We start from the raw sequence: 26,660 nt of genomic DNA, 5'->3' as shown, positions 1-26,660 counted from the left end.
AGCGCGCCCGAGATCGCCGAGCCAGATTACGGGAGCGCTGGGAATACAGGGCAGACCTCCTGTCTCCTCGTCCTGCCCTTTGAACACAAAACCACGCTTCCTTTGTTGGTTAACATTCAGGATGCCGAAATTATAAGCATTCAAGACTGAAACTTTAAAGATGAATATAAAAGCAAGTTTTATATTATGTTTGTGCAAGCAACCAGAAAAGTACATGCTGTAAAATAATCTGCAATTCATACTTCTGTAGGGCCCTTTAGTGACTAATGAACACACTAACTTTCGGGCCGGGTTTCACTGAAAAGCAAGTTTTTCAACCAAATTATGAAGCCTACGTGAGTAACGGGATCATTTACAACTCTCACCGCACTGCGGTGTGATGACACCACCATTCCAGCAAATTAACAGGCATCAGAGACCAACCCGTGTCCGACCGAGCCTGACCCCAGCTGCAGTTAGGAGGAAGGCCCATGGTGATAGACACCGCGTCTGGAGGCACACTGATGGGACTCAAGTTCTGTGGTCAAGATGGCCTTAAACTCAAAGTACAGGGCTCTGCTACTTTTGTGGGGGTTCTCTTGGGGTGTTCTCAAACAGCTAAAGGTTGGACGCCACTAGCTAGGCTCCTTAAGTGAGATATGAGACAAACCTATCATTATGAAGGAGGCCTGGGTAAAAGGGCAACCCGTTCTGACCAGACTGAAGCACAAAATTATTAAAAGCATATTACTGCAAGTCTGAAATCAGAAAATGCCACCAGTAAGGCTCCATGAAGCTCTGAATCTGTCTCCTCACAATGCAGCTTTAATTACGTCTCCTTCCTACATGTGCTCCCAGCTTTGCAGCAATTGAACACATTTCAATATCTAAAAGCCTCAATTCATGAGATCTTGATCAAGCCATTGTAAGCTTATTTTCAATGACATGTTTGCCTTAGGTTTCACTACCACTGATAAGAACTCATTTCTTTTAAAGCAAATTCTGACAAAATCAATCAACTTGAGAAGGTCTGCTGAGTGAAAAACACCACACTCGGCAAAGCCACAAGCCACAGCCCTATTGCGGTCCTCTTTAGCCTGCAAAGCCCCTCTCCATCTACATCCAGGGCTCTCTTGGGATTCCTGCAACTCTCCACTGCTGTCACAGAGATGAAAAAAAGCCTACTGTTTCCCCACTCATTGTCCAAGGCCAGCGAAGTAAAGAGCTACCTGAATAGAATACACACAAGGATGTTTGCCCAAGGCAAAGACGGATCAGAGATAAGGTTTTGATCAGATCAGGTGTAAAGCATCCATAACACAAAGCAGAAACTAGTCCTATTGAGGATCTTTCTTTCACACTCCACTCCTGGAGTAAAACAATTCTGGAAAAAAAAAAACACCAACACAAATCAGTCCTTGCCCCACAAAAGCTCTGGATAAAACCATTTGGTGCCAAATGCATTGTTCAGAGGCTGACCCATTTGCACACCTTGTGCCATGCCTCTGAGATCCATCCTGCCTGCCCCTGCACCCCACACAAAGAGCTGGCAGGCAGACCTGCTGCAGCTTTGTTCCTGCACATTTCAACATTACCCAACCCCTCCACGCAATCGTCTGCTCCTCACTTTCCCTGGCTGTCCAGTAGAGCAATGAAGAAAATTAATGTGAAACTTCAAATTACCCTTCTAATTTTTCTTTCTCTTTTGAGAACCTGCCCTCCTCTTTGATCTTCCCAATGAGCCCGTTTTGATTGCTGACCCAACCACCTGAACAGAAACTTTAAAGCATTAGTCACCGGTGCACAATGTGTCATAGCACTTTGGGCCAACAAGATGGGTAACGCACGGACATTTCAGTTAAAAACACGCCAAAGCCTTTCTTCCTAACCACCAGATTCATCTGAAGTTCATTTGCATAGCTCTTCATGCATGTTTCAACTCGCATACTTCATTTAAACTACACCACCTAAAACAACTTCCACCGTTTTTCTCGTTCAGCCCAGCAGTGTTCCTGGAATCTTTTGAAGAAATCATTTCCTTTGTATTTGCCAGAATACTCAGATTTTAGCATTTATTTCTGAAAGGCAGCTATAGTACCAATCCTGCCAACCCAACAGCTCAGTGGCCATCATTCAGCTGAGGAAATCAATAGAAACTCTTTCCAAAATCCCCAGATTTGCTGTTCTCCCTTCCCCCAAAATACTTTAAGCCTACCAAGTCTGGGGATGAAGTGGGACCTGACAGGCTATGCTGTCCCTACTTTTGTTCTCTGTGCCAACCCCAGTGAAGCCAATCAGCGATCAGAGCCTAATTGTCAGCTTGCGCTAACATCCTTCAGATAAAATGATTAACTTTACATCAATCATTGGACATTATACAAATAGAGTCACTGGAACAAAATACTGCTGCAGAATCAATTTCTTTTGGCTTTGATAATGAATGCCTTGGCTTTTATTTTCCACATAAATGCCTATTTTTTTTTTTTCATTTATGTATCAAGAGCCCATCATACTGCAGCAACATGAAAGGTTTGTGTGTTCATCTTGCTTAGTGTCTACTAAGGCTTTCTATACGATGCTCGTCATCCTGCAGACCCAGCCACCTCCCCAGGCCTTCTGCCCTTCTGTTTAGGTCCTGGGTCTCTGTTTCAGTATCTGATCAAGGACACAACACAGCAAAGTTAAGAAGAGACACTGACAAGACAGACAGAAAGACAGAAAGGCCATTCCCCTAGGGACCTGCTGTAATCTCTTATCTTTCCTTGAAATATTAAATAATTGTTACCCTACCTTCTCATAGGGCACCAGACAAAGCGTTTGTGGAAATCGCCCCTTTAAATCCCTCCCCTCCATGCTCTAAGTAGGATCCATAAATAGGATTTATATAATGAAGCTGATTCTGGCATGCCTGAAAAAGTTCTGTTTGTTAAGAAAAATACTTGAACAAAGATGTACTGTGAGACATTGTTTGTTTGTTCTGAAATACAAATATGCAAATAAGGACACAATATGTTTTAAAAAATAATAAAGTCTTAAATAGATGCCCAAAAATAATGCAGCCAAGCTTGAGAAAAAGATGTGAATATGAAAGCCATAATTATCTAGCAGTAGGACTAATCCAAAGAGATCGGCTGGAAATAAAAACAAAAAAAAAAAAAAAAAGAAAAAGAAAGAAAACAAGGGAAGTGCTAAACACATGAGACTGCAGCATTTGGTTTCAGCGCGGGCAGGTGGTTTCCTTGGCACTTGGGCAGCAGAGAGCATTTCAGACGTGCAGCACGCTCTGAAGCCCCCACCGCCGGCTGCTGGCTTGTCGCAGGTTCAGAGATCACGCTCGCTATCCAGTAAAAGCAGCTGCACCTTCCCTCTTTCAAAATCCCATTAATGGCTGGAATTGGATGCATTTGCAAAGATCTTTATGTTGCTTTGCAGATCTGGGCAACAGCCAATGCTACCGCAGGCTGCAGGCTGAGCTCCGTTAGCGATCTGACACTGCAGTCAGCCCTGGTCCTCACCCAGCTCCCAGGAGGGTGAGGCTCCTGAGCTGGGACGTGCCCCTGCTCGGGGTGGGCAGGGTGCTGGTGCCACCAGGGAGGGAGGTGCCACCAGGGAGGGAGGTGCCACGGGGCCTTTGCTCCTGCAGCTTTCCAGTGGCTGCTGGAGCTGATGACTCCCGGTCCCCTCTAACACCAGCCCTACGTTGCTTTGCCCTGTCAGTTTCAGCGGATGCTCCACACAGTCGCACCCCCTGCGTTGCAGGCTTTCCCAGAGCAGCAGACAACGCTGGACACGGCCAGTGCCTGTTGGTTCCAGGTGCAAGGAACAGGAGAAGGCGCTGACCTGAGATAATCTAAGACAAAGGGCTTGGAGAAAGAAGGGGGAAGGGAAAATAACATTCAAAATAATAGATATATGTCATTATTCAGACCGTAGGTATATTATATTTTAAGAATAAAATATATCCTCCTAGTCCCTTCAGGTGCTCTTCATCCCACATCCTCCAAAGGGGCTCGTTATGCCACGGGGATGATCTTCACAAGGCCTGACATTCAAGTATGGGCAGCAGTTTCGTCACCTCCTCAACATTTTGCACAACAATTAACAGAAGCCTCATTTTTACTACATTGCACTTCAAAGATGTGGTCTTGCTTTGGCTAAGATTTCATAGGAAATCTTAAAAGGGATGTGTTAAAAATTTCTCTCAGGAAAAGCAGCTCAACAACAACAAAAACTGCAAAAACCTAGAGCACAAGAACCCAACCGCACACACATACACACACTTCCAGACATTTAATTACAAAATATATGCGTATGACAGACATCAACAAGCCTACAGGAAGATTCTTGCTTCAGTATTCAATGCAGCTGCAATAAATATTTCAAGGTTTCAAATGGATGCTTTGCAATAGCACAGTTTTCATTTGCACAAGTGCCGCAAGGAAGAATTCAACACATGCTTAAAGCAAAACCAGAGTATTTTCCTGTAAAACTTTAATTGGGAAACTGACACTATATAATCTGTACATCATTGCCTCCGAGCTGTTGTTAAAAAATTAAAGCGGTATCAAAAGAACTGCTTTGTTAAATTAACACGTTATGCATACCAGACAATCTGCACCAGGAAAGGAAATAGCTTTGAGTCAAAAACGCGCTGATTGTTATGGTTGCCTCTGAAAGGCTCTGAGCCATGCAGCACAAGCAGACAAAAGCATCCTACATGCCCCGTACACAGACGCATGCCCTTACAAACATGTGCCATTCAGCAGCACACCTCCACCCATGCACCTCAACACGCAGCAGCAGTGAGTACCTCTGCCCGAGGTTCACGGCAGCTTGCCCAGGGGCACGTTTACAGTACTAATTTAAAGCCTCATTAGCCCCAGGTCTCTCTCTGAAGCTTGTCCATTGTAACCCTGCAGTTTGCTCAGCAAACATACAAGGAAAACAAATCAGATGCCCTAAGCGGTCCTGAGAAGATGACCACCTTCCCTGTCCCAACCTTTTCCAGCCCGTGTCACTGCCACCACCGTTTTGGCTTCTCGCTACCCCAGGCTCATCAGGCAGCGGCGCTCTGCAGTCACTCGCTGCTTGGCGTGCCCAAACTCCTGGCAATGGGAGAGCCTCAGAGACCAAGTTTTCCAAAAACATGGGGGTTGTTCCTTCGGAAAAGACTGCTTCCTCTCATCTGTTTCAAGTTGTTCACCTCTAATTTGAAGTGCCCAAGTAGTTTTTGAAGATTTGATCTCTATCATTTCCTCAATACGATTTACAGCTTTGCACGTGAGGGGCTCTTTTAGCCTCATCCCGTGCATCAAGAGTCTGAGGCACTGCTGTGGTCTGCAGCGGTGAAGACGGCTTAACAGTTTTGAGGCTTTTAAGATAAGCAAAATTTCCCTTGACGTTGTAAACTCTTCAGGTGGTTGCAGACAACAGTTTCTGCTTTTTTGATGTCTTCTCAGAAAAGAGCTCACATAATTTTATCAGTCTCTGGGGTGACCATCAGATAACCAAGCTATTCCTGTCTAAACCACTCAATGCATCTCCACCTTCCTGTCACTGGCAATCCACAAGACAACCAGGGGACTCGAGCTAACCGCACGGCTCACAGCTTAACTGATTAAGTAGGTGGGAACTGATGCCAGCTCAGCTCGAAGTGTCTTTCTCTGCTAACCAGAAGCTCGCCGCAAGCTGTAGAGGGGAATGACCACAGATAACACACTGATACCGAAACCGTTTGGTGAAGTTGCAGCTTCCTGCTTGAGTGCTCTCACAATCTCTTCGAAATGAATCTTCGGCAGGAAACTGGCTGCAGTGAAATAGGCTGCCTGGGTCATCGTGTGGCGTGTATTACTGGCTTGTCTTTTCTAGGGACCATTCATTACCCTCTCCTGCCCTCTTCCCTGACTCATTAGAGGTGATGCAAACCAGGGCTCTTCAGAGAACAGCAAGTGCTGAGGGGGAGGGAAAGATGCTTTAAACAAATCTGTGACCACCCTCCACCCATCCCAGCTCAACGCCTGCCAGTTACACAGAGCGTACTGGCCCCAGGCTTCTTCACTGTCATATCCTCATCTTCATGCTTCAAGCCCTTTTCCACGTAAGTCAGCCTGCTGCTTGGCCTAGATGCCATTAAGCAGCTTTGGAAGAATGGTGCAAACACTGTGGGGAAAATTTGTCCTGCAGGCTGGAAGAGGAGGTTTGATCTAACTTTGATCACGAGCCTTACAACTACGCTCGTGTCAACACCTGCTTGTATCTTGCTATGAAAAACGCTTACAGAGAAGAACCTTTTAAACATGAGTGCTTTCTGAGAACAAATTCTGAATCTTTGGTTCCTTACAATGGAAGTAGCCTACTGCATTTAATGTCTCAGCTGTTCGTTGCCTGGAGTGTGAAGGTCAGCCCGAAAGTCAGCAAGAAATTGCTTCCACTGGCTTAATTTGGCGTTCTTAACCGGGACACAAAGAGAGGGCACACACATGGCTTTGGTGACTCATCAGGAGATCACTTCTGGAGATCTCACAGCCATCACAATGACCTGATGATACATGGAAATCACCAAGAATTGTTTTGAAGAAAAGTAGTGTTAAAGCATATTCTGCAATGGGAGGGAGGGTGAAACCCTGCAGGCAACAATTATGTTTTGACTTGCTTACCTCTGGCTCTTTGTAGAGTATAAGTGATATGTGACAAAACAGAGCTGTTAACCACTGAAGTTGACAGCACTGGTTCATCAACCTGTTAAAACCGATGTATGCTTCACCCACCTCGATGCTACCATTTTTTCCCCTTGGTAATTACTACCTGGTCTGAGTGCGATGCTGCCTGAATTAAAACCATACTCTCTGCAGGCTGCATCATCCCTCACCTACAGCACTCTGATCGCTACCATAGGGCCAAAAATCTTCCTGTTTGGGTTAGTTGATTACAAGGGTACCAGGAACTGTCCCAGCATCAAGTCCAAAACATGCCCAGAAAACTTAAGAACCACACCCCACAGCTTCTGAATCAAACCCCAAACTTGTTTTTATTTACAGGCAGCAAAGTACCAATCCAAAAAAAATTGACTGAGGTTTGCAAACACCTAACAACAACACAGCCCTAGCATGTTTCTTGAAGACTGGCAATGACGCTTTCTGAAAAATGTGTGGCAAATTAATCAGACCAGAAAATTCCTCAGGATACTACAGATCTAGACCATAAGTGTTCATGCACACAAAGAGCAAATCTTACCCATCACACCACACAGAGATAAAATGCAGACAGTCAAGGTATGAATCAGGCTACATTCCTGTAGAAACCACTGCAGACGTGTCCATTATGATGTAACAGTGTGTTAATCTTTCCTCTATTCTGGTTGCAAAACTCTGAATATTCACAATTAGTAGTCCATTACTGTATCTAGAAAGAATCCTTAAATAAAACAGTTGATTCCTTTAAAATCGAGATGTGATATCATTTGAGCGTGTAACTCAGCAGCACCATGTAAGGACCCCGAGTGCTTGCTGGATTTTTTTTTTTTTTTTTGAGACACATACTAACACCATAATCAAAAGCAATTTTGAGCTCAAAACTGACCTCAAGGTTACAAGACTCTATGGCAGACTGCTCCTTTTCACTGGAAATACATTGTGCAGCCTAGACGTTAGCACACACACCGGATGGGCCACAGGGCTAATTAAAAAGTAGCTTTGGTGCTTGTGTCTGCTCCAAGAGCAGGTTAGTAAACCAAACTTTAAAAAAGTAATGAAACAAAGTGCTACAGGAGCAGACAATTCCCACAAAAACAAAGCAGGGCTCAGAGTGATGAACAGTTCTATTCAGCCTCTGTGCCTTTGAGTTCCTGACCTGTGATGAGCTGAAAAATGAAAGAAGAGTTACAATCAGCTGCAACTAAGCTGAACATCGGGTATTTGGAACTGGAAGTTAAAAATTTCTCTCCTGACATTAGTCTCATCCATCAGCAGGTTTTAAAACAAGACTTATAATGACCAACCTCGGGTGTGTCAACCACTGGACTTCTGAATTACACCACTGCCTCCACAAAGCTGTTTGCTCAAACGAATAGCCTACCAATAAAGAAGAGTACTTGGCCTTCCAGTTACCAAACAGCATGGCAAAGGTCTCCCACCCGATCACGACTCATCTCACACATGGGCTGCACGCTATGGATTCGTCTACATTTTTCCCCTTGAGCTGCATTCCCTGGCTGTCTTCAAGTTTTACATCGAGCCTCCTATGGTTTCGTTTATTTATTTGCCATAAGAAGGAGAAAGGGCACCTGGGTGTTACTTCACTTTCTAAAATGTCACCAGCAAGTCACGGCGACTGGGGCTGGGATCAACAACAAGGAACTGCAAAGCTGCAATGCTAACGCGATGGGAAGTGAAAGCCCTGACAATGTGCAGGAAACATTTCACATGGCTGAGTAGGGCTTCCATCTGAATGCTCCTCTTCTAGTATAGCAGGTGAGAAGTCCAGTCTTTCCAGCAATGATTTGAGTCTTGCAGCAGGAGCCTAACTGCTGCCTGGGCTCCTCCCCTGGCTGCCTGTCCTTCCTACAGGAGCAAGCACGGTGCCATTCCTCTCTTCTTTCACCCCTCCCAAATGGGGGAGCGCTGCCTTTCTGCTGCACACACAGTTAAGTTCCCCACTGTATTTACGTCTTAGCAGCCTGGTGTATTGCAGCCAGGCTGAAACATGAAGTGAGAAAGAGCGAAACCTCAACCTGCAGTATACAACAGATTTTCCCCCACGTGCAGTTTTCACAGCAGAGCCAGCACCACACCTCCAATATGCTACTAAAACCGTTCTGTGGCGTGAGATCTGACTTGGGATTTTATCTGTTGTTTTGTTAAATTAAAGCTGCATCTTTGTTTTCTGACATTGGTGAAGATCTCTCTCTAACCTTTAATAACAAATCCCAGTTAAAAGAAGGAGGCGGCAAGAAAGAAATGCATGTGCTGAAATTGAGTGAAGACCACCAGCCTACAGGAAACCCTCCTTGCACTGCAGATACACAGCAGCGAGTTTTATCATCAGTCCAAATAACTGACCCTCTGTAGACCTCCTTATTTCCCCGCCGTTCAACACAGGTAAAAACATTTGGGGACATACTAGAAATCAGTCCCTGAGCACAAGGGCAAAAGGTTATTCCACAGAACTGCACAATTAAATATTTTAAATCCTACAATGCACGAAGAAGACAGCTTTCTCTAATGCCAAAAGCATCCACAAAGTTCATTCACTCAATCCCTTTTCCTTGTTCTCTCTTGTTCATTTGCTATTAAGGTCAACAAAACATGCCATTTGTCTCATTTCTACAATAGCACTGCGAGTTAATGTCAGTGTTATTTCCTCTGCTGCTCCTCTTACACTCCGTGGTTTTGGGTGTAGGTTTCTGCAAGGGCATATTGAGATATGAGATAAAACAAGAAAGCGTGAACTCGCCTGCCACATGAATTTCCTCCGAGGAACACACCACAGCACCCAGCACAGCAAACTCCAGCAGGCTCACACAGCCCTCAGAAATTGGCTATTTTAACCCCTTCTCTAGGTACAACACCCTAGCATCGCCAGTTGTCACTGCCCAGGACTAACAGAGAGTTACAGAAAATCAGAAACACACTCTGTCCCCCGAGAGGCTCCACACTCATCCCCTGTTCATTGTGCTCATCTGGTAAGTAGCCCTGATTCTAATCAACCGCCTGTTTTAATTGTCTTTTTGATGGTTTTGTAAATGGAAAGAAAAGAAAGGTAAAACAAGGCAAGGGCTTGTAAGGAAAGAGTTGGGAGAGCACATAATGATGTGAAAACCACTCAGACAAGCAAATACCCTGCCCTAGTATACTAGGAAAGCTATAGCTCATATATGACACAACTGCCTCAGGACAGTCTTGATCAAAAAGGTCCAGAAATAAAGACCACATATTCTCAAAATCCTTTGCCTTTCCTGTCCAGAAGGGTGTAATCCTTTCCAGGCTGTTGAATTCAAGATGGATTTTGGACAACTCTTCCTTTCAGTGTGCCAGGCCAGTGACAGTGAGGTTATCCTACCCCAAAAGCTGAGAAGCAGAGGGAATTTCCGGGGCTGCATTTGTATAACAACAGCATCTTTCTAGACAGATGAGCCACCGGATCCCCCACAGTGCCCCCAGCCAGGCTGGGAGCAATGGCTGGAAAGATTAAAAATGTGGGCAAAAATCACACAGAAGTCATCTGCCCCTTCCCTCGAGGGGCTCCTAGGGGCTCCCAGTGTCTGCCGGCTGCGGCTCCCCCGCAGCTGGGGGGTTCATGGCAATGAGCATCGCCCCACGCTGCTGCTGCCGCAGGGACAAAGGGCGCTGCTGCTGCTGGAGCGGTGCTCGGGCAGCTCCGAGGCCGCCCCTCTGCAGCGCTGCTGGTTCGGGCAAACAAACTTAGCCAGAGAGGGCCCTTTGTGCTTATTTATGGCTGAGGAGATGAGTGAAAATTTATGGGACTTTTCATCCTAATTAAAAGCAGAAGTCGTCTAAAAAGAAACAGATTTTCAGAAAAGGGAACTTCTAAAGGAAAATGTGTTGTAAGGATGTTTATGGGCTCCAGTATTTGTAAAGCTGAAGTATGTAGTTCATTTATGTTTGTACTTCTGCTTACGCTTTTCAGAGGACGTTTCAAAAACCCTCAAGAGCTCCCACAAATCTGGAATAATATATGCCCTAATTACTCAACAGCATTGGAGCTCATGGGTTATGGGAGAGACTCCAGAGTCAAGGGGCCAGCTCCTTGGCTGCCTTACAGCAGCCCGGCCCTATCTCACACAGCACTCGGCGCTCAGAACAAACAAGCCTGGAGTATTTATTCAGTAAGCTCAGCTTGTCTGGGTGAACTCAAACATGGGGAGAGTTCTTGTGAAGTGAGGCTATTTAGGAACACACGCAAAGAACTGCAGCAGAAGTTAACTGCTTTGGGCTGACACCCACAATTATATTCCTGGCCCTCCAAAATCCTAGCTATCTTACAGAGAGACCTCCTTTAAAAAACCTTTATATTTCCATTATATATTGTTATTTTTCTATTTCTCATCCTCTGCGCTGCCATTGCTCCTACAGACCACATCACTTTATCACAGTCCCTTTTCTCTTTCTCTGTCTGAGTACCTGTCTTCAAAAAAGATAGAGCACTGCTCCACCTGAAGGGACCATATCTGCCATTCTTCTTCATGTCCAGAAGAGAAAGACAATTACAGTCCTTTTTTTTTTTGTACTTGGCATCATGGCAAAACAAGATTGATACTTATTTTGGAATGATTACTCCTTTATTCATAAATCTTGTCCAGAAAATCTTGCTCATTTTGCCAGCCCACAGGCACACTATTGTAGGAAACGCATATTAAATTCACTTTTTTTTTTTATCATTTAACTTTGGCTCCAGCTCAAGGAGTTTTAGATTCATAACAAGAGCCCTGTTTCCAATATTGATTTTTGGCAAGGAAAAATGCTAATTTATCAAAGGTCCTAAAATACAATGATTTTTCCAGCCCAGCTACAAAATTTTACCTACCTACAGAGGAGAGATTTTTCACTAGCGTATGACAGATCAGCAAGTGGAGGAACCCCATTAGTTACAAGTCAGGTTTGCCTCTGGTCACCGAGCACATTTCCACACCCACGAGCTGAACCACAGAAGAATTCCCAAGCAGAAGCAATACATGCTTCAGTGCAATCCTTTTGCTGATCCTAGTGCAGAAACGGATGTCTCTCAGGATGCCAGATTCTCAATGGCAATCACAGAAGTGGCAAGGTATGTAACGGTCACCTTGGCGTTGAGCTCAGCTTGTTATGAAAAAGAAGCCGCTGAAGGTGCTTTCCTAAATCTGACGCTCTGGTCCCCAGCCTGAGAGCACAAGAGCATCCTCGAAGCACCGGGCGGACCAGCGGAGCGCTGCTGGCACGAGCTGCCGCGCGCTTGTGTAACCATCATGCCGAAACGCTGAACCTGCCTGTGCACGCACCCGGGGTTTCTGGCGTGGGAGCAGCCTCCTTAGCGGGGACCATCTGTTTCAGGGTTTCACAGAGCTGCACTGAGCTGGCACAAAATTAAAACAGGCCATGAAAAGAGCTTTACAGGGTATATGAGGGTATAGAAACTGCAAACAGTCAACAGCTCAAGGCTGGTGATTCCCTAGCACTTTGCTGTCTCTCGTACCTGTCCTCCTTCCCACTGCGCCTGCCGTACCAGAGCCCACCTCCATGCTCAGGCGACAACTCCCAGCACACGTGCCCATGGCACCAGCTAAAGAGCTCCGAGGGGGTAAAGGTGGCCCTGGGCAGCTCAGTTAGGTGACAGCACCCTGCACAGCCCCACCAAGCACACCGAACAGACACACGATTCAATGGGAGGATCCTGCAAGGCCACGAAGATCATCTCCAACAACTGGGAAGCCAGGGCAGGCTGGGCCACAGGCACGCGGTGCAGCAGGGCTCGGGGTGCTCCAAGCACAGAGATGCTCGCTCCGGGGCTGCCTCACAACACAGAAAGCAGGCAGGCTGTGTGGTACAGGTAGTGCTGACCTGGCTCTGGATGACCTGCTTGGCTCTGCAGGCCTCAGGGACTTTTTGCAAATTTCTTGACACCCATGAGCTTGTCTGAGTTATCGGAGACGCTGGTTTCCGGTGCTCAACAAGAAAGATGTAAAACCAACAGAATTTGATGAGCTGCCAGGGATTCGACTGGGCTGCAAAGACTTTGATACTTTACAGAAGCTCAGAATAAAAATCAGCAGCTGCTGTTGCCAAGTGTGCGTTACTGCTTTTATGAAAAATAAGAATCTTTCAAGAACAAATAAAACAAAACAAAGACATCTCATCCTCCTGCACTTTTGTTCCGAGGTACACTCTGACGGGGTGGTTCACTGCCTACCCATTTGCCATATGCTTTCACGTTTATTCACTCCTGCATTTTAGCCCCTTTCATTTCAGAAGAGGAACAGCTGCACAGATGTTCTATAAATAAACTGCATAATTTATTGGAAAAGGTTTTTTGTTTATTTTTTAAGCTACCACATATTCCCGATTCCTTCCTTTACTGTACTCTGTAGAACTGAGCCAAGTTCAACTGCAGCTTGGGTTTGTCTATACGATGAGCCCAACGTTATAAACAACTGCAACTTTTTAGCCATTAATAACAAACTGTAAGTACTGATTTTATGTTTGTTGTAACTACTTTCTAAGTATGTTAGGTCTTCAATTGACTTAGCTATCAGAAATTTGAAAAATGGTCCACGGGGCAACTTCAGTGCTATACACTGAAACCTCAATATGTAGCTAATTTCTAATTTTACATTTATTTTTCAACAAATCAGTGCATTTTCAGATAGACAGGCCTCTCATACTGTTACCAAAAAGACAATCTGTTTTGTCTGCTCGGAGCACACAGACAGACCTGTCTGACTAAAATCACTAATCTCATTTGTGTGTGCAGGAAGTGTGACAAATGGCTAGAGTAGTTCATCGCATATATGTAACAATCAAGTCATAAAGGGAATAAGATATTAACCTCCATAAACAAACTAGCATTCTGTTTCTCAGCACAGCGGAAGTATACGTTCAGTAAGATAAGGACATGGATCACATGCTATTGATGAGATAAGGAGCCTGCAGAAACACTACAGACACAGATATGTCTCCTGTTACCCATCTCAAACTATGTGTCTTTCAAAACTTTATTTTGGGAAATCTGTTTATAAGAAATTTTGCCTGTGACCTCCTCAGACAGACTGAAACTACACGCCAAGTCGCTGTTAGCACCACTTTAGAGGCCACAATTTTCACATCTAGAAATTAAACCTACGTGCAGCTGCAGTTAACCAGAGGTCTTTGTTAACTTCAGTGACACCGGGATTTCAGTTATTGCAAACATGGTCCTTATTTTAGGCTCTGTGGGAAGCCTGAAATCAATGAAGTTGTTGGAATATTCAGCACTCAGGAGCTATTATGCAGACCCTTGTATTTAACTTTCTGAACTTCATCTCCCGGGCCCCCAGCTTGCCGAGGCAGGTGGTGCCAACCTGTGCTGAGCACGCAGGCAGGCCTCGCCTGCCTTGCCCTCTGCAGCCCAACTGGATGGCTGAAACCTTGGACTGAGACTTGTCACACAAGAGACCTACGACAGGTTCTAAGTACTCTTTCTGCAAACGTGCATTTCTTTCCTTAAAATGCCCTCTGATTTATTTACCAGCGTTTCTAAAATCAACCTGGTCTGCAAGGACAGCTGAAGGAAGCGAATGGTGAAGTGTGCAGATTTGAAGCAAGCTAATTAAAAAATGAACACGCACAAAATAATTTGTGGTATTTAAACAGCTGCTTATGAAACCCGGTACAAGCACTTCACAGAGTAACGATATATATCATCATTTTGCAAGTGACAGTCTTCAACGACACAAGCCGTGCACAGATATCAGGAGGATATCAGGCAAGTACAAGACACGGTGTCTCCACCGTGCCTCCTGCTAGCACTACTTCTTAATGTGCTTTCACCATGTCTGGCAAACAACCTATTTGATGTAAACAGGGGCAGAGCCAAAATACTGACTTAGTGTTTCATATACAGCTGCTTTCATGAGACAATGAAAACTGTTACAGGATATTACGGACAACCCCTGGTTTGGGGCCAGTCTTCTTGAACCGGTGGTTTGAACATCTCTGCCACCTGGGAGAATCAGCTTCCAGCACAGGTCTGGGCCAGCGAGGTCTGGCAGTGCTGGAAGTGATAGTGTCTGCCTTATGCTGAATCAATTTGGAGCAGCATCGGAGTCTTAAGGGAAACGGTCAGCCTCAACAGCTGGTAGTTGGTGAGGCAGAAGGCAATTTAATAGGGAAAATGACAACCCAAAAGGAAAAGCAACCCCAGCTCACAGTGCTCATGATCTCAAAATACTGCCTTGGCATGCAGAAAGCTCTTACCTCCCTTGACAGGTTATGGGTTGGCTAAATACAAGAAACTTGTCCCCAAATATGCACAGAGAAGGAGCTAGAAATCTTCTCAAAATAATTTATCTGAGAGACAGAAGCAAATTTCTTAACATTCAGTGATGGTGGAAAACAGTCCTGTGATTTACTGGCCTAGAGACTCTAAAAAGAACTCTTCGGCCTTTTTCCATTAAGATTTTGAAACCTATGTTATAGCCAGTGGGAAACTGTTTCATTCCCCAACCATGCCCTCAGTCATGAAATCTGTGAAGATGATTCATTATTATTCATGTGGTGCCACAGGCATGCATGACATTTCACAGACAAAAAGAAGATACAGCATCTGCCTTTAGAAGCTTAGGTGGATCCAGCTGTTCACATACAGGGGGAGGAGCACTCAACTGGTCTGCAAATACAGATTTAAATCCCTGTACGAGAGCAAATGTTCCTCATTGCTCTGTGAATTAAGTAACGATACTCACCTGGGATGCTGGAAAGCTTTTCACAGAAGGATACTTAGGAGACACGTGTCATTACTGTCTAAAAATTTGTGACAACATTCATAATACCATACGACTTTTCAAGTCATGTGTTATTTTTTAAAGCATTTGTGATTTAAATGTGCCTAGCTTTGTATTATGTCTTTCTGATAATACATATGATAGCATGCAACAGTGTTGCTATAAAATCAGAATATAAATTGTGAACTGCCTAGCAATTAATTCATTCTCTGGGCACACAGCACCAGGTAGGACCTCACGGGTTCCATCAAACATTTCCAAACAAATTATTTAAAGAAAATAATTCATGTGATTGTCACGAAAAATTGTGTAGCAGTTTTCTCATCAGCTTCCTAAAGGATAAAATTTACCCATTTTGATCGATGGAAAGTGAACAGCTATAGCTGTTGATAAGAGTTTTAGACCATGTGTCTAGAAGACAAAATTTTATCATGGCAAAGGTCATGAAAAAAGCAATTACTGTCAATAAGTGTGGGCAGGAATTGTTAACTGCACGTAGATGTTCTCATTCAGATTTGCATACAAGATTAGCAAACACCTTTACCTACAGCATTTGCACTAGTAATGAGGGAATACATGATTTATTGGCTGAACAACCAGGATACCATAACGGCTAGCTACATACCAGACACTGGTTATGGGAGGCAGATATAGTGTGATTCCAGGAATTTTCATGTTGGCATTGCTAAGCCACTCAGACCCTCTCCTATTTCTTTGTTAATACATGCACTAACACCTACATGCCTGCCTTTTTGGACCACTGAGCAGCAAAGGTACCCAAATAAACAAATAACTATACCATCTCTATGTGAGGAAATGTCATTGTTGTACACACAAATAAGGTACAAGAAAACAGAAACAGCCAATTCAGCATCACTACTGCACTGTATACGTATGCAGATACGTCCTGGCCCTGCAGCACCAGCCCTATAGCACTTATACCTGGGACCAGCAACACCGTCCTCTGAAAACAAGGGATTTTTTCTGCTACAATGTCTTGTAACTCAGAGCTTGTAAACAAGAGAGTATTGACTTTTTGTTCAGACTGGTGAGGGTCACAATTCTTCTTAAAGTGCAGTAATTTTCTCTTTGATTTCTGTATTTAATGCACAAATGACAACCTATGCAGGGCTGAGCGGGAGAGGAGAGGAGGGAAACATCTCCCACCGGTGTTGAAAACTCTCCCCTCTCACATCTTGTAATTCTCAGGAGATGGCTATCTAGCACAAATGCACGATAAAACAACCCCAAACCCCTCCCTGTAGGCATAAAATTAAACTCAGGGAGCCCCCAGACTCCCAACGCTCTCTCACGTCAGAGCAGTCCCTTGCCACGTGCATGACAGGCCTCTTCTCTAAGCCTATTTTTTACGTTCTGCATTTCTTTCGTGTCAGTGGATATGCAATAGGTAATGTAAACCTCTGCAATCAACATCAACAGAAGTGAAAGAATTAGCTGTAAAATGACTTACGGAGTAGCCTCTTCCTGAAAGCGATTGAGCAGAACTCTGTGGGAGGAAACAATATGCCACAGTAAGTAATGCAAGAGATTCTGTGTAATGTAAGATAAGATCATTTTGAGATTCCCTCCCCCAGCCCAGTATTCCTTAGGGGAAAACTTCACCACCAGAGCGCCTCAAATTATCTTCTGACATTCTGAGTGCTGCCACAGGAGTAACAGCAAAAGAGCATTTCCAGGTGAGGGCTCCAGGGCTATTTCAGACAAGGGTTTCATAAACTACAGCAGAGCTTCGACAGCGCCTTCCAACTAAGGTAAAAGCTCTCAGAGTGGGATACATCTTCATAGAAACACAGACTCAAGGATGCACTGAAGTATGTGTTTTCAACTGGCCCTCTTCAGCACGTAATGGCAGCTTCCACGGAACAGCACGCAGGCACAAGGGTGCTCTCCTGAAGCAGGCTGCACATTTCCCTCACCAACTCTCCATCGTGTAACCACATACCCCACTTTCCACTCCCCTCCTAGGAATTCATGAGCCTCCTGCCTTCATCGCTGCAGTATTACCATATGACAACTCTATCTGAGACAACAATGGCACCAAGGCACTAATTTATCATCTCTCAGAGCTTTAATAAGCATTCTGTCCCTTTTGAATAAGTTAAATTATATTGTTTACTTCTGCTCTTCATTCCAGCTCCTCCTGCTCCTTTCTCTACCACATCCTTACCTCTTTCACAGGCTGCCAAATCATTTGGTTCTTTTCCTTTTTATTATACCATCTCCAGTCACTTGGATCTCTTTCCCCTCGCTACAACCCAAGACTGTTGAGCCACTGTTTTTCGCTGGCAGTGGCTTTCTCAAAGCAGCTAAATGAATTCCACCTCTATCCGCAGCTGCTGCTCTGTGCCTTCTTTTTGGAAAGTAGAAAAGAGCCTGGAACAGCGGTGGCATATGACAAGGGGGGAGCTGCAGCACATGACCCACACTCTGCAGGCCGATTTCCAAGTGTGATTTACAATCACGATGCCCTTGCTACGTGACTTTATTAAACAGGACTCAGGGAGCCTTAGCAGCCCCATTTCCAAGACTGATGTGCTAGTGGGTACCAAAGCCTAAACAAAAGTACTGGAACACTGCAGGCTGGTCTCCAGGATTGTTTGTCTTTGCAGCAGCGCCAGGTGTTGCCATGTTACTAAATCACCAGAACAGCACAGTACCCCCAAAAGATTGATTAACACAGACCGTGGACTACTGCAAACACTTGCAATTTTCCCCCACTAAGATAACAGAGCCTCTCAACTACCATTTTCAAGCCTTTTGATCAGAAGATAACCCAAATACATCCAGAAACCTTTCCAGACTCCTGCACTCAGCAGAGGACTCAATTCTTCCGTCCCTCAGCCTGTGCTACCCGCCCTGTAACTGCCCCAGGCACCAGAGAAGTACTCTGCCAGCCAAGCGCCCATGCAGAGATGTTTCTGAGGTGCAGAAGAGACAACAGCAATGCCCTACAACCAGGTGAGTGTGGAGGACTGGGGCTCCCAGCAGCCTTACCCCCAGCCTGCCTGCCTGGCACGGGGAGCAGCGTGCCTGGAGGAAGGCAAGCTGTGCGTCCACACGTCTGCAGCTGATGTGGGACTGGGCACCAATGCCCATCCCCTGGCCTGGCACGCAGCGCCCACACCACGGTCCTGCTGCAGCCCCAGCATCTCTGCTCTGTAGGAAAAGGGCAGCTCTCACAGGCCAGTCTGAGATGGCAGCAACAAAGCGCTCCCAGGGTTTAACTTTCAGCCTTTTGCATATTACACATTGCTTTGGCCTCTGCCTCCAAATGCTGGAAAAAGATAGGGAGATATTTATAAACCTCTTTAATGTAAACTGCCCAGAAATAAGACTGGTGAAATGAAGGGCAGTAGCATTTATTTCTTTTTGAGAAACTAAGAAGAACCTATCCCTCCTCCTAAATACATTAACAAAACAAACACTCATGGGATTCAGCCTTGTATAGAAAAAAGGTTAATACCAATATCCTGCTATCTACATAAGTACACTGAACAGCTGAATACAATTACCTGTTCTGACACTTGTGATAGCTCGAGCAGGCAGTTCACCTAAAGTGCACACAGAAATGAGGAGGGGGTGAATTACCTGCTCTGAGAGATGGGAGGAGGAAAGGAGAAAAGACAGCGTTTCCCCTTCTTCCCCTCACTCAAGTTGGTTTTAACAAAGATCAGCAAAGTCTAGCAAATTGGAAATAATAACCAAAAACAGAAACAGGAGGTTTCGTTAAAAGCTTCCCTCTAGGGAAACAGCCCCTCCAAGCAGTCTCACTTTAACACAGTTATTTTCAATCTTGGAGACTTGTGGACCCTCCAAAGAATTTTCCAGGGATGGAGCAGACCCTTGGATGACAAGTTCAAACAAGCTAACAACGACCTGCTTTTCTTAGATAACTTTCAGGCATCCCAAGCTGTCCAAGAACCCCAGGAATCTGCAGACCACTGATTTAAACCACTGAGTAGAAAGAATAAACAAAGGCTGAATACAGCGTTACATCAGAAGTAATTAAAACTGAATGGCAATTTACACTGGCATTTTTCACTTCTAAGCACTTCTTTCTCCTTTACAAGTTATAACATTAAATTTCCTGGAAATCAGGGGGAAGAAGTTTTTTTTCTCCCCTCAGAATTTTTATTGCATGTATAAAGTTAGTAACTGGTGAATGCTTTGGATCTCACTTGCAGAATCCTTTCCAACAATTAGGTTTATGCACAGCCATGCCCCACGCTCTCCAGAGCTGTCTGCATGCACGCTTCTGCACATCTAACAGACCGCTATTGCGCTCTCGGTTGATGAGGAACACTGTGGGCTCTTTGGGAGACTCCATAGCAAACTGCCACATGGAGAAACCTTCAGAGCCCCAACTAGCAGCAGCCAGGAGAGCCAGAGCAGAACAGTTTGCATGCAACTGTGATAGATGTTCCTAAGGAGAATATCTTTTGGGGTTGATATAAAACTAGTTCAATCCATATGTCTCAATATCCACATCAAATAATGAGGAAAGTAATCAATAGTGGCTGCAAATATAAGAAATCTTAGTGGAAGTTTAACTTGGCATCTACCCAAACTTCAAGCAACCTCCTTTGGTGCTGAATGAGTGCTTGTCTGGCAGGAGCAGTAACCGGAGCAAGCCTTCAGCTGCAATGCCTTATGCAGAGGCTCTCACCTACAGGATAGGGACACTTTTCCAGAGCATTATCATAAAGTCCTTGCTCTCAAAATAGTTCATTTGCTATTCTGGTCATTTTTTCCCTCCTCTAAAAGCACGTCGAACAGCAAGATATGGTCATCAGAGTACCCAGCTAAACGCACGTGCTAGTGCCGCACTGACCAGCACTAACAGGTAGCTTTGGTTCACCCGTGACCAAAACCCCAGCCCAAGCCATCTCTCACTGCTTTAACCATGGCACCACCAAAGGCTCGGCTCTGGCCACCCCAAACCGTTTGGAGGAAAGCACCACGGGCAGGAGATACGCAGCCGAAGAGGCAATTACAGGACAGGGCCAGGTGGGGACACGATGCTAACTGCCTGCAGGACGAGCCACCATATCTCACATTTCCAAACACCCTCACATCTCCAAAACTCAGCGCCGAGAGGCTGGGGATGAGGGGGCCGGGGGGAGGGCAGGGCCCTCGGTGCCTGGCTGGAGCTCTGGCTTTCGTGACTCCCGAGGCTCTTTCAGTGCTGTCGGGAATGCCCCGAGTTTCTAAGGGAGACTGTTCCTAGTTAGGGGCAAAATGAGTGTGGTCTGTGCATTTAATGACGCATAAGTGGAACTACAGTGCTAGATGGCATTTGTGCATAAAGATAAATGGCTTATAATATTTTGCAGATGATGTGCTCTTTTACAGCTAAAGATTTTTGGTTCCTTTTAAGCCCAAGGTTAAAAACAAAACCAGACAGCACAGACAAGACATTTCAGTTATGTCACAGAGTGAATTATTTCTACCCTGGGATAGCTCTCATGTTAATTACACTGGCTGTAAAAAAATACACCTTTCTGGCAGCAAAGACAAAATCCCACTGCTGAAAAACTCAACTATCCCCGCAACGTCCTTGAGAGTTTGAGTTGCACTGCAATTTTATTTAAAAGATCTCTTCCTTTATTCGTTATCAACACCATGATTGCAATTTAGAAAAGAAAATCATGACAAAAATCTCACCAATAACCTTCAGGAAGTTTCCCAAGATTGTCTATTAAATTGATGGGAAGAGTTATTTCCCTTGTATAAACAAAAGCGTGGCCTTCCACTGCTCACATGATGCAGAACAAATCAAGATGCTCTCCGTTCAGTTTCTTAAAGCCACTGGGTTATTTATTGAACTGGAAAGATGGTTAGAAGGGCTTTAAAATCCAGTAACATCAAGGTAACAGGACACCTTGAGCCAATTCCACACTCTCAGTGGGTTGGAGAGACTTTAACTTGGATCTTTTACATCCTTGATATATGAACTAACCATAGAGGGATTAGATAAAAAGCAGGTGATGGCAGCGTGACCACAAAATCAGCTCTCTGCTTTTTGGTATTCAATTCCTTCTTCTCTGGCTAGAAGACCTAAATTAGCATATTCCAGAAATGTCAGGAGTTCATTTCAGCTTTTCTGATATGTGCCACTTGTGTTGGCTGACACCAAGAATACATTGAGCAACTCTACAATCTCAGCTGTTGAAATAGCTGTTTTGGGCAAATAGCTATTCATTTGGACAAAGGACAGCCCCCAAAAGAGCCTCCTAGCACTGTTATTATTATCATCCCCATGTCAGTGTGAAAAACGAGGCAGAGAAAGACTTAGACGTGTCCAGTGTTACCCAAGGAGTCTTCAGCAGAGGAGGGAACTGAAACATATTTCCTGACTCCCATTTTGCAACTAATTTTTCCTTGCTCAATCACAGGCCCGGACTCATCATATACCATGTGCCTGATTTGTTTGGCTAGCATTATAATTAGTAATATGGAAAGAACATATAATAAGATGGGAAATTACATTTTATAATATTTGTTCAGGATGAAAACTCACCTTAGCTGTATCTGTCTTCCACTATTTCTCAATTACCCCAGTTGGGTGATCAGACTGGACTCAGACACGAGGAAGCACGTATGTTTACTGGTCCACTTGGCCACTTACAGAACATTTAACAACAGAATAACAGGTCAGCTTTGAGTACTGGAGAAATCCAGTACTGCCTTTCCAGGCATGTCTCTTACAAAACCTGCCTGCCTTGAGATGAGAAGGGTAAGTGGGGAGGAGGGAAAAAAGAGCCAAGGACAGAAGATATCCCAGACCTTAACAAGAAGACTCTTAACGCAATTTATTTCTATAGTCACACCCCTGTCTGTTAATACAATGAGTGCAATTGACTTGGCAAAGGTCACAGAATGCATCTGATGTTCCCTTGGATTAGAAACCAGGCCCTGACAAGATAACCACAATGCATGATGAATGATTTTGGATGTCACGCAAAACTTGAATGCGTTCCTTCCGTAACTCACTTATTTTATTATGTTGGATAAACAAAGGGGCGTTATTCCCCCTGGAAATACTGCAAAAACCGTTCAGTAAGATATCAAACTACACAAGCTCTAAACATCTGTAACTGGCTTGATAAGCTACAGAACCCAAACCAGCTTCCACCCAGAAGGGGAAACTCAGATTTCTGGAGCTGATGGCCACAGAGAACAGAAGAAAAACGGCCGCTGACCAGAAGCACGCAAGCCATCTCTGCACACAGTCACTCAGCCAGGAGCAGTATGAAAAGACTTCACCCTTTCGAATGGGGGTCAGAGCGGATGACCTTTAGGGGTTCCTTCCAACCATTCTGCGATTCATTCAGTGAATGCACACGATGTCTGCAAGTACTGCTCCCATTCAAACCATCGCCCTGTGGACCAAATTCCCAAAGCCTCCTCCAGATTTTCTTCCAAGCTATGCTCTACCACCCAGAGCTTCACGCAAGTTGTTATAACTTTGCTCGTAATTTCTGCTGCAGTGGAATGCGAGCATTCAGCATTTTGTGGGACACAAAGATAAAAGCAGATAGCACGCTGTAGGGACATTAATTTTTTCTTCCAGAAGAAAGTGACTTGAAAGGTTTCATAGTCCTTATGTGTATATTCAAACCAGTTTCCCGAGACTCATGGCTTGATGAGGAGTCTTAAAACTATTCTGTATTTCACCAAGCTCTAGATTGCTTATGCCACTCTTCTGACGAGGGATCAGGTTCTAGCACGTTACATCTAGGAAGCAATGGACAGGATCTGCCCCAGAGAGTTTGCAGACAACATTTTGCTATCCCAGGCCTTCTGAAAAACTCCTCCAGGGCACCACCCTCAGTAGCATCCCTTACTGAGTTCTTCTGTTGTGCTGCGCCCTGCCTAGAGCTGAGACCAGGCATCCCACACGTCTCACAGTTTGTAAAGTGGATAAACGTGGACCTGTGGTGCAACTGTGGTCCAATTCTCACTTCTGAGGCTCTTTTGATCATGCTCCTGGCAAGGTACTTCAGCCTTAGGCACACGTAATGGACCTGCGGCTTTGTACACTGCCGCTGCTTTAATCCCCCTGCCCCAGGAGTGAAAGCGTGGTACAGAAAGTAGGAGGGAAGGGGGAGATAGGAACTGTGATGGCACACAAAGAAAGGCAGATCACAGTGAACTGTTTGAATCAGAAATCACAGAAATTATTTTGTATTCATCTACCAAAGAGAGAATTTTATATCTAGTCTATACAATATGCTAAACACTTATCAAAGAACATTTAGAGAGAGGGAAATCTCTGCATTTCCTAAAAGACTGCTTTCTGTTTATTATGTTTAAAGAAAAACAAACAAACATACGAGGATAGCATGATGGAAAATTAGAAAAGATAGCCTGGGGGATGGGAGATAAGAGGAAAAAGCTCTGAACAACTTAGAAGCAGCGCTTGCTGATTTATTTTTTTTTGTACAGCTCAAGTCAATCCCTTGAAAAGGAGAGTTTTGACTCTTAAGTGGCCAGCACCTCTTGCAACATATTTCCTAATCAGTGAGTATTTATGGTCGATATTTTATATTTCCAATTTCCCCCTAAGGGCTCGTGAGAAAGCAGCACACCTGCCAACCTTTTCAGCTGGGCCAATAATTGCCAATTTGCTCTTTGCCTTAGTATATCACTCAATTTAGCCCTGGCTGTGCCCTGCATACATCCTCATTCATCTCTGTGCCCCCATGACAATTAGAGTGTTAGCTTCAGCTAACTAGGGCAACTATTCTACTAGGGTTGGAAGACAATTATTAGTCTATTTTCCCATCTTGTGGCAACAAAATTGAGAATCCATGACAATTACATTCAGCAATTCTGCACTCTGCCGCCTGCTCCCCCTCCTTGCCCCCACCTTCCGAATATTTCAAATTATCACAGCTCTACTACCACATTCAAATTTTCCATGTTCACAGGGAGTGAGGCTTCTATTTAAATGATAATGAGGGACGATCCATTCAATTTAGTGAGGGAGAAAATCCATTAAAAGCAGGCAGTTCTTAAGCTGATGGGTCAAGAAAAAGATAAAAACCTTTTTTTAAAAGCCATTATACAAGGCTCCGTGTGGATTTTTGGACTGTTCAGAACATCAGAAAAGATTAGGACAATTATAGAACATGGGGAAAACCAAAACAAAATGCCCAAGCCTTCCACTTTTACTTGGGTCAACACAGCAAAATAGCAATATGGCTTATCTGGCTCTTAATTCTCTGGTAACTTCCAATTACCTCACTATAAAGGACAGCAGAGGAAAATCCCATTTTGGAAAAAAGCTGTTGACTCTGTGTTGGTTGCAGAGGACCTGCAAGTACGTGTGCAGTAGGGATGTCAGCTTAATAACAGATTTTAAGGGAACTTTACATGAACACTGGGAACATAAACAAGTGGCAAATTCCCATCCCCTGTCCCCCACACCACACAATCCGCTGTGCAAAGCTGGGTTAAAACTTCTCTGCTTTCCCATTAGAAGTTTCATCGTCCAAAGGAAGATAACAGCCTCAACAAATCACACCTCTGCAGCCAGCGATGATTTCACTTGATCATAATAAGCATTTTTCCCAATGATGCATAATAAATGGCACTCAGCATAATGTCTGGAAAGACGGGCTATACAACACAGACAATTACTGTTTTACTATGAAGTCGCAGCACTCTCCCCCCTCAGAAGTTTCATTGTGTCAAAGCAGCAGCAAAATGCTCTGCATTTTGTTGTGGATAGACTGATAGCTCTGTGTGTGCGTGTGCAAGACACAATCAATCATTTGCTTCAGCTTTCTATAGAGTGCAATTATTTCACGACAGACCGGGCCACCTCTTGACTTCATGGTCCATTAGAGACTAATGACATGCATTAATGTAAATAAAGAACAACTTACTGGCATCCCATTGAACAAGTCACCTCGAGAAACAAATCACACAGAGGAGCTAAGCTGTTCATAATAGCGCCTTCTAAATGGAGACCAACAATGAAGCCGGAGGGAGGACTCCCCTGCTTCTAAGGTGGAAACGCCGAATGCTGGAGCTGACGCTTTCACGCACACATTTCCCACCACACCTGCTGTGTGCCGCCGTACAGCAGCCAAACCTGCTACCTCCTGCCTCATTTACTTCATTGTTCGCCCAAGTTAATGGGAACGGGGATGGGAGGGAAAGGCAGCATGAAAAGCAGTCCTCAAGGCCAAATGCACCAAGAAACAGCAGGAGAGCTGCTCAGGGAAGAGTGAGAAAGAGCTCAGGTGCCTGCGGCCGCAGCACATCCATCTGCAAGGAACGCGGCCACCCCAGCGCAACCGCGTGCTAGAACCTCGATGCGTAACCACCACCTGCGAGGAGAAGCCATCCGTGCCTTCCCTTTACATCCTTACTGCCCTGGGGCTTCTTAAATCTCAGTGCCACATGGAAGAGCTTGCCTCAGTTCAGCTGCCCACCACCTACTTAGACAGAGTGCCAGGAAATACAGCTCCAGAGCAGCGCAGGGACCAGGAATGCTGGACAGAAAATCCTGCACAAATTGATGCTCAGCAGCACATCATCATCATTTCCCTCTTCCCTACTCCCTCTCCACAAAAAGAAAAAATCTGCTGCCTTATTCCTCTGCACACAAATGGGGAAAACCATCCAACTGCACCCGTGGGACTTGCTAAGACTTTCTGACAGTCACTAAATAGACTACAGAACATTTACTAGTATGCAAGGAAGCGTTGTACGTAATTAAAGCTAAATTGCACTCGTCAAGTAATGAACGAAGAGCATTCTGTGATTCATGAACCTTACTTTTCAAACTGTTTAATTACTAATTTAAAAAATTCTCATTTGCAACGGGTCGTCGGGTCACGAGAGCAACTTCAGCAAAGCTCTGAAGTGTGCCCTGGCCTTGAGGCAGTGCCCAAATGTCCCCATTGACTAAGAAAAGAGGAGTGCCTGTTTCCCCCTGAATTTCACTGGCTGATTAACTGCCTTTGAAGATTTCTGAGTGAATTAGGCACTCAAATGCAATTCCTACAGGCTCAGCCTGTAACTTTGGTGGCAAAGTGAAAGGAGGAGAAAAAACGGGAAGTGCATTGGCTTAACAAGAAAAGTCTCCGAGACCACTTAACGCTTTGACCTAAGCTAATGGCAGGGTCTGAATATGTTATTCCTCTCCCACGCCCCCACAGCACCGCGCAGCGCTACA

At 44.7% G+C, this 26,660-nt stretch overlaps 1 protein-coding gene across 22 annotated transcripts in view; it reads right to left on the bottom strand.

The window, feature by feature from the left end:
• FBRSL1 (fibrosin like 1) overlaps positions 1 to 26,660 on the bottom strand; it is a 515,953-nt gene that overhangs the window by 263,413 nt on the left and 225,880 nt on the right. For 17 of the 22 annotated variants that reach the window (XM_084538835.1, XM_084538855.1, XM_084538854.1 and 14 more), the window contains one exon: positions 16,920 to 16,955. The exons of the other annotated variants lie outside the window; for them this stretch is intronic. In XM_084538835.1, coding sequence (XP_084394961.1) covers positions 16,920 to 16,955 — 36 coding nt within the window. The remainder of the gene's footprint in view (positions 1 to 16,919; positions 16,956 to 26,660) is intronic. 22 annotated transcript variants of the gene reach the window in all.

This window comes from Aythya ferina (assembly GCF_964211825.1).
Source record: "Aythya ferina genome assembly, chromosome: 17".
Lineage (NCBI taxonomy): Eukaryota > Metazoa > Chordata > Aves > Anseriformes > Anatidae > Aythya > Aythya ferina.
This window is presented reverse-complemented; position numbering and strand designations above follow the sequence as displayed.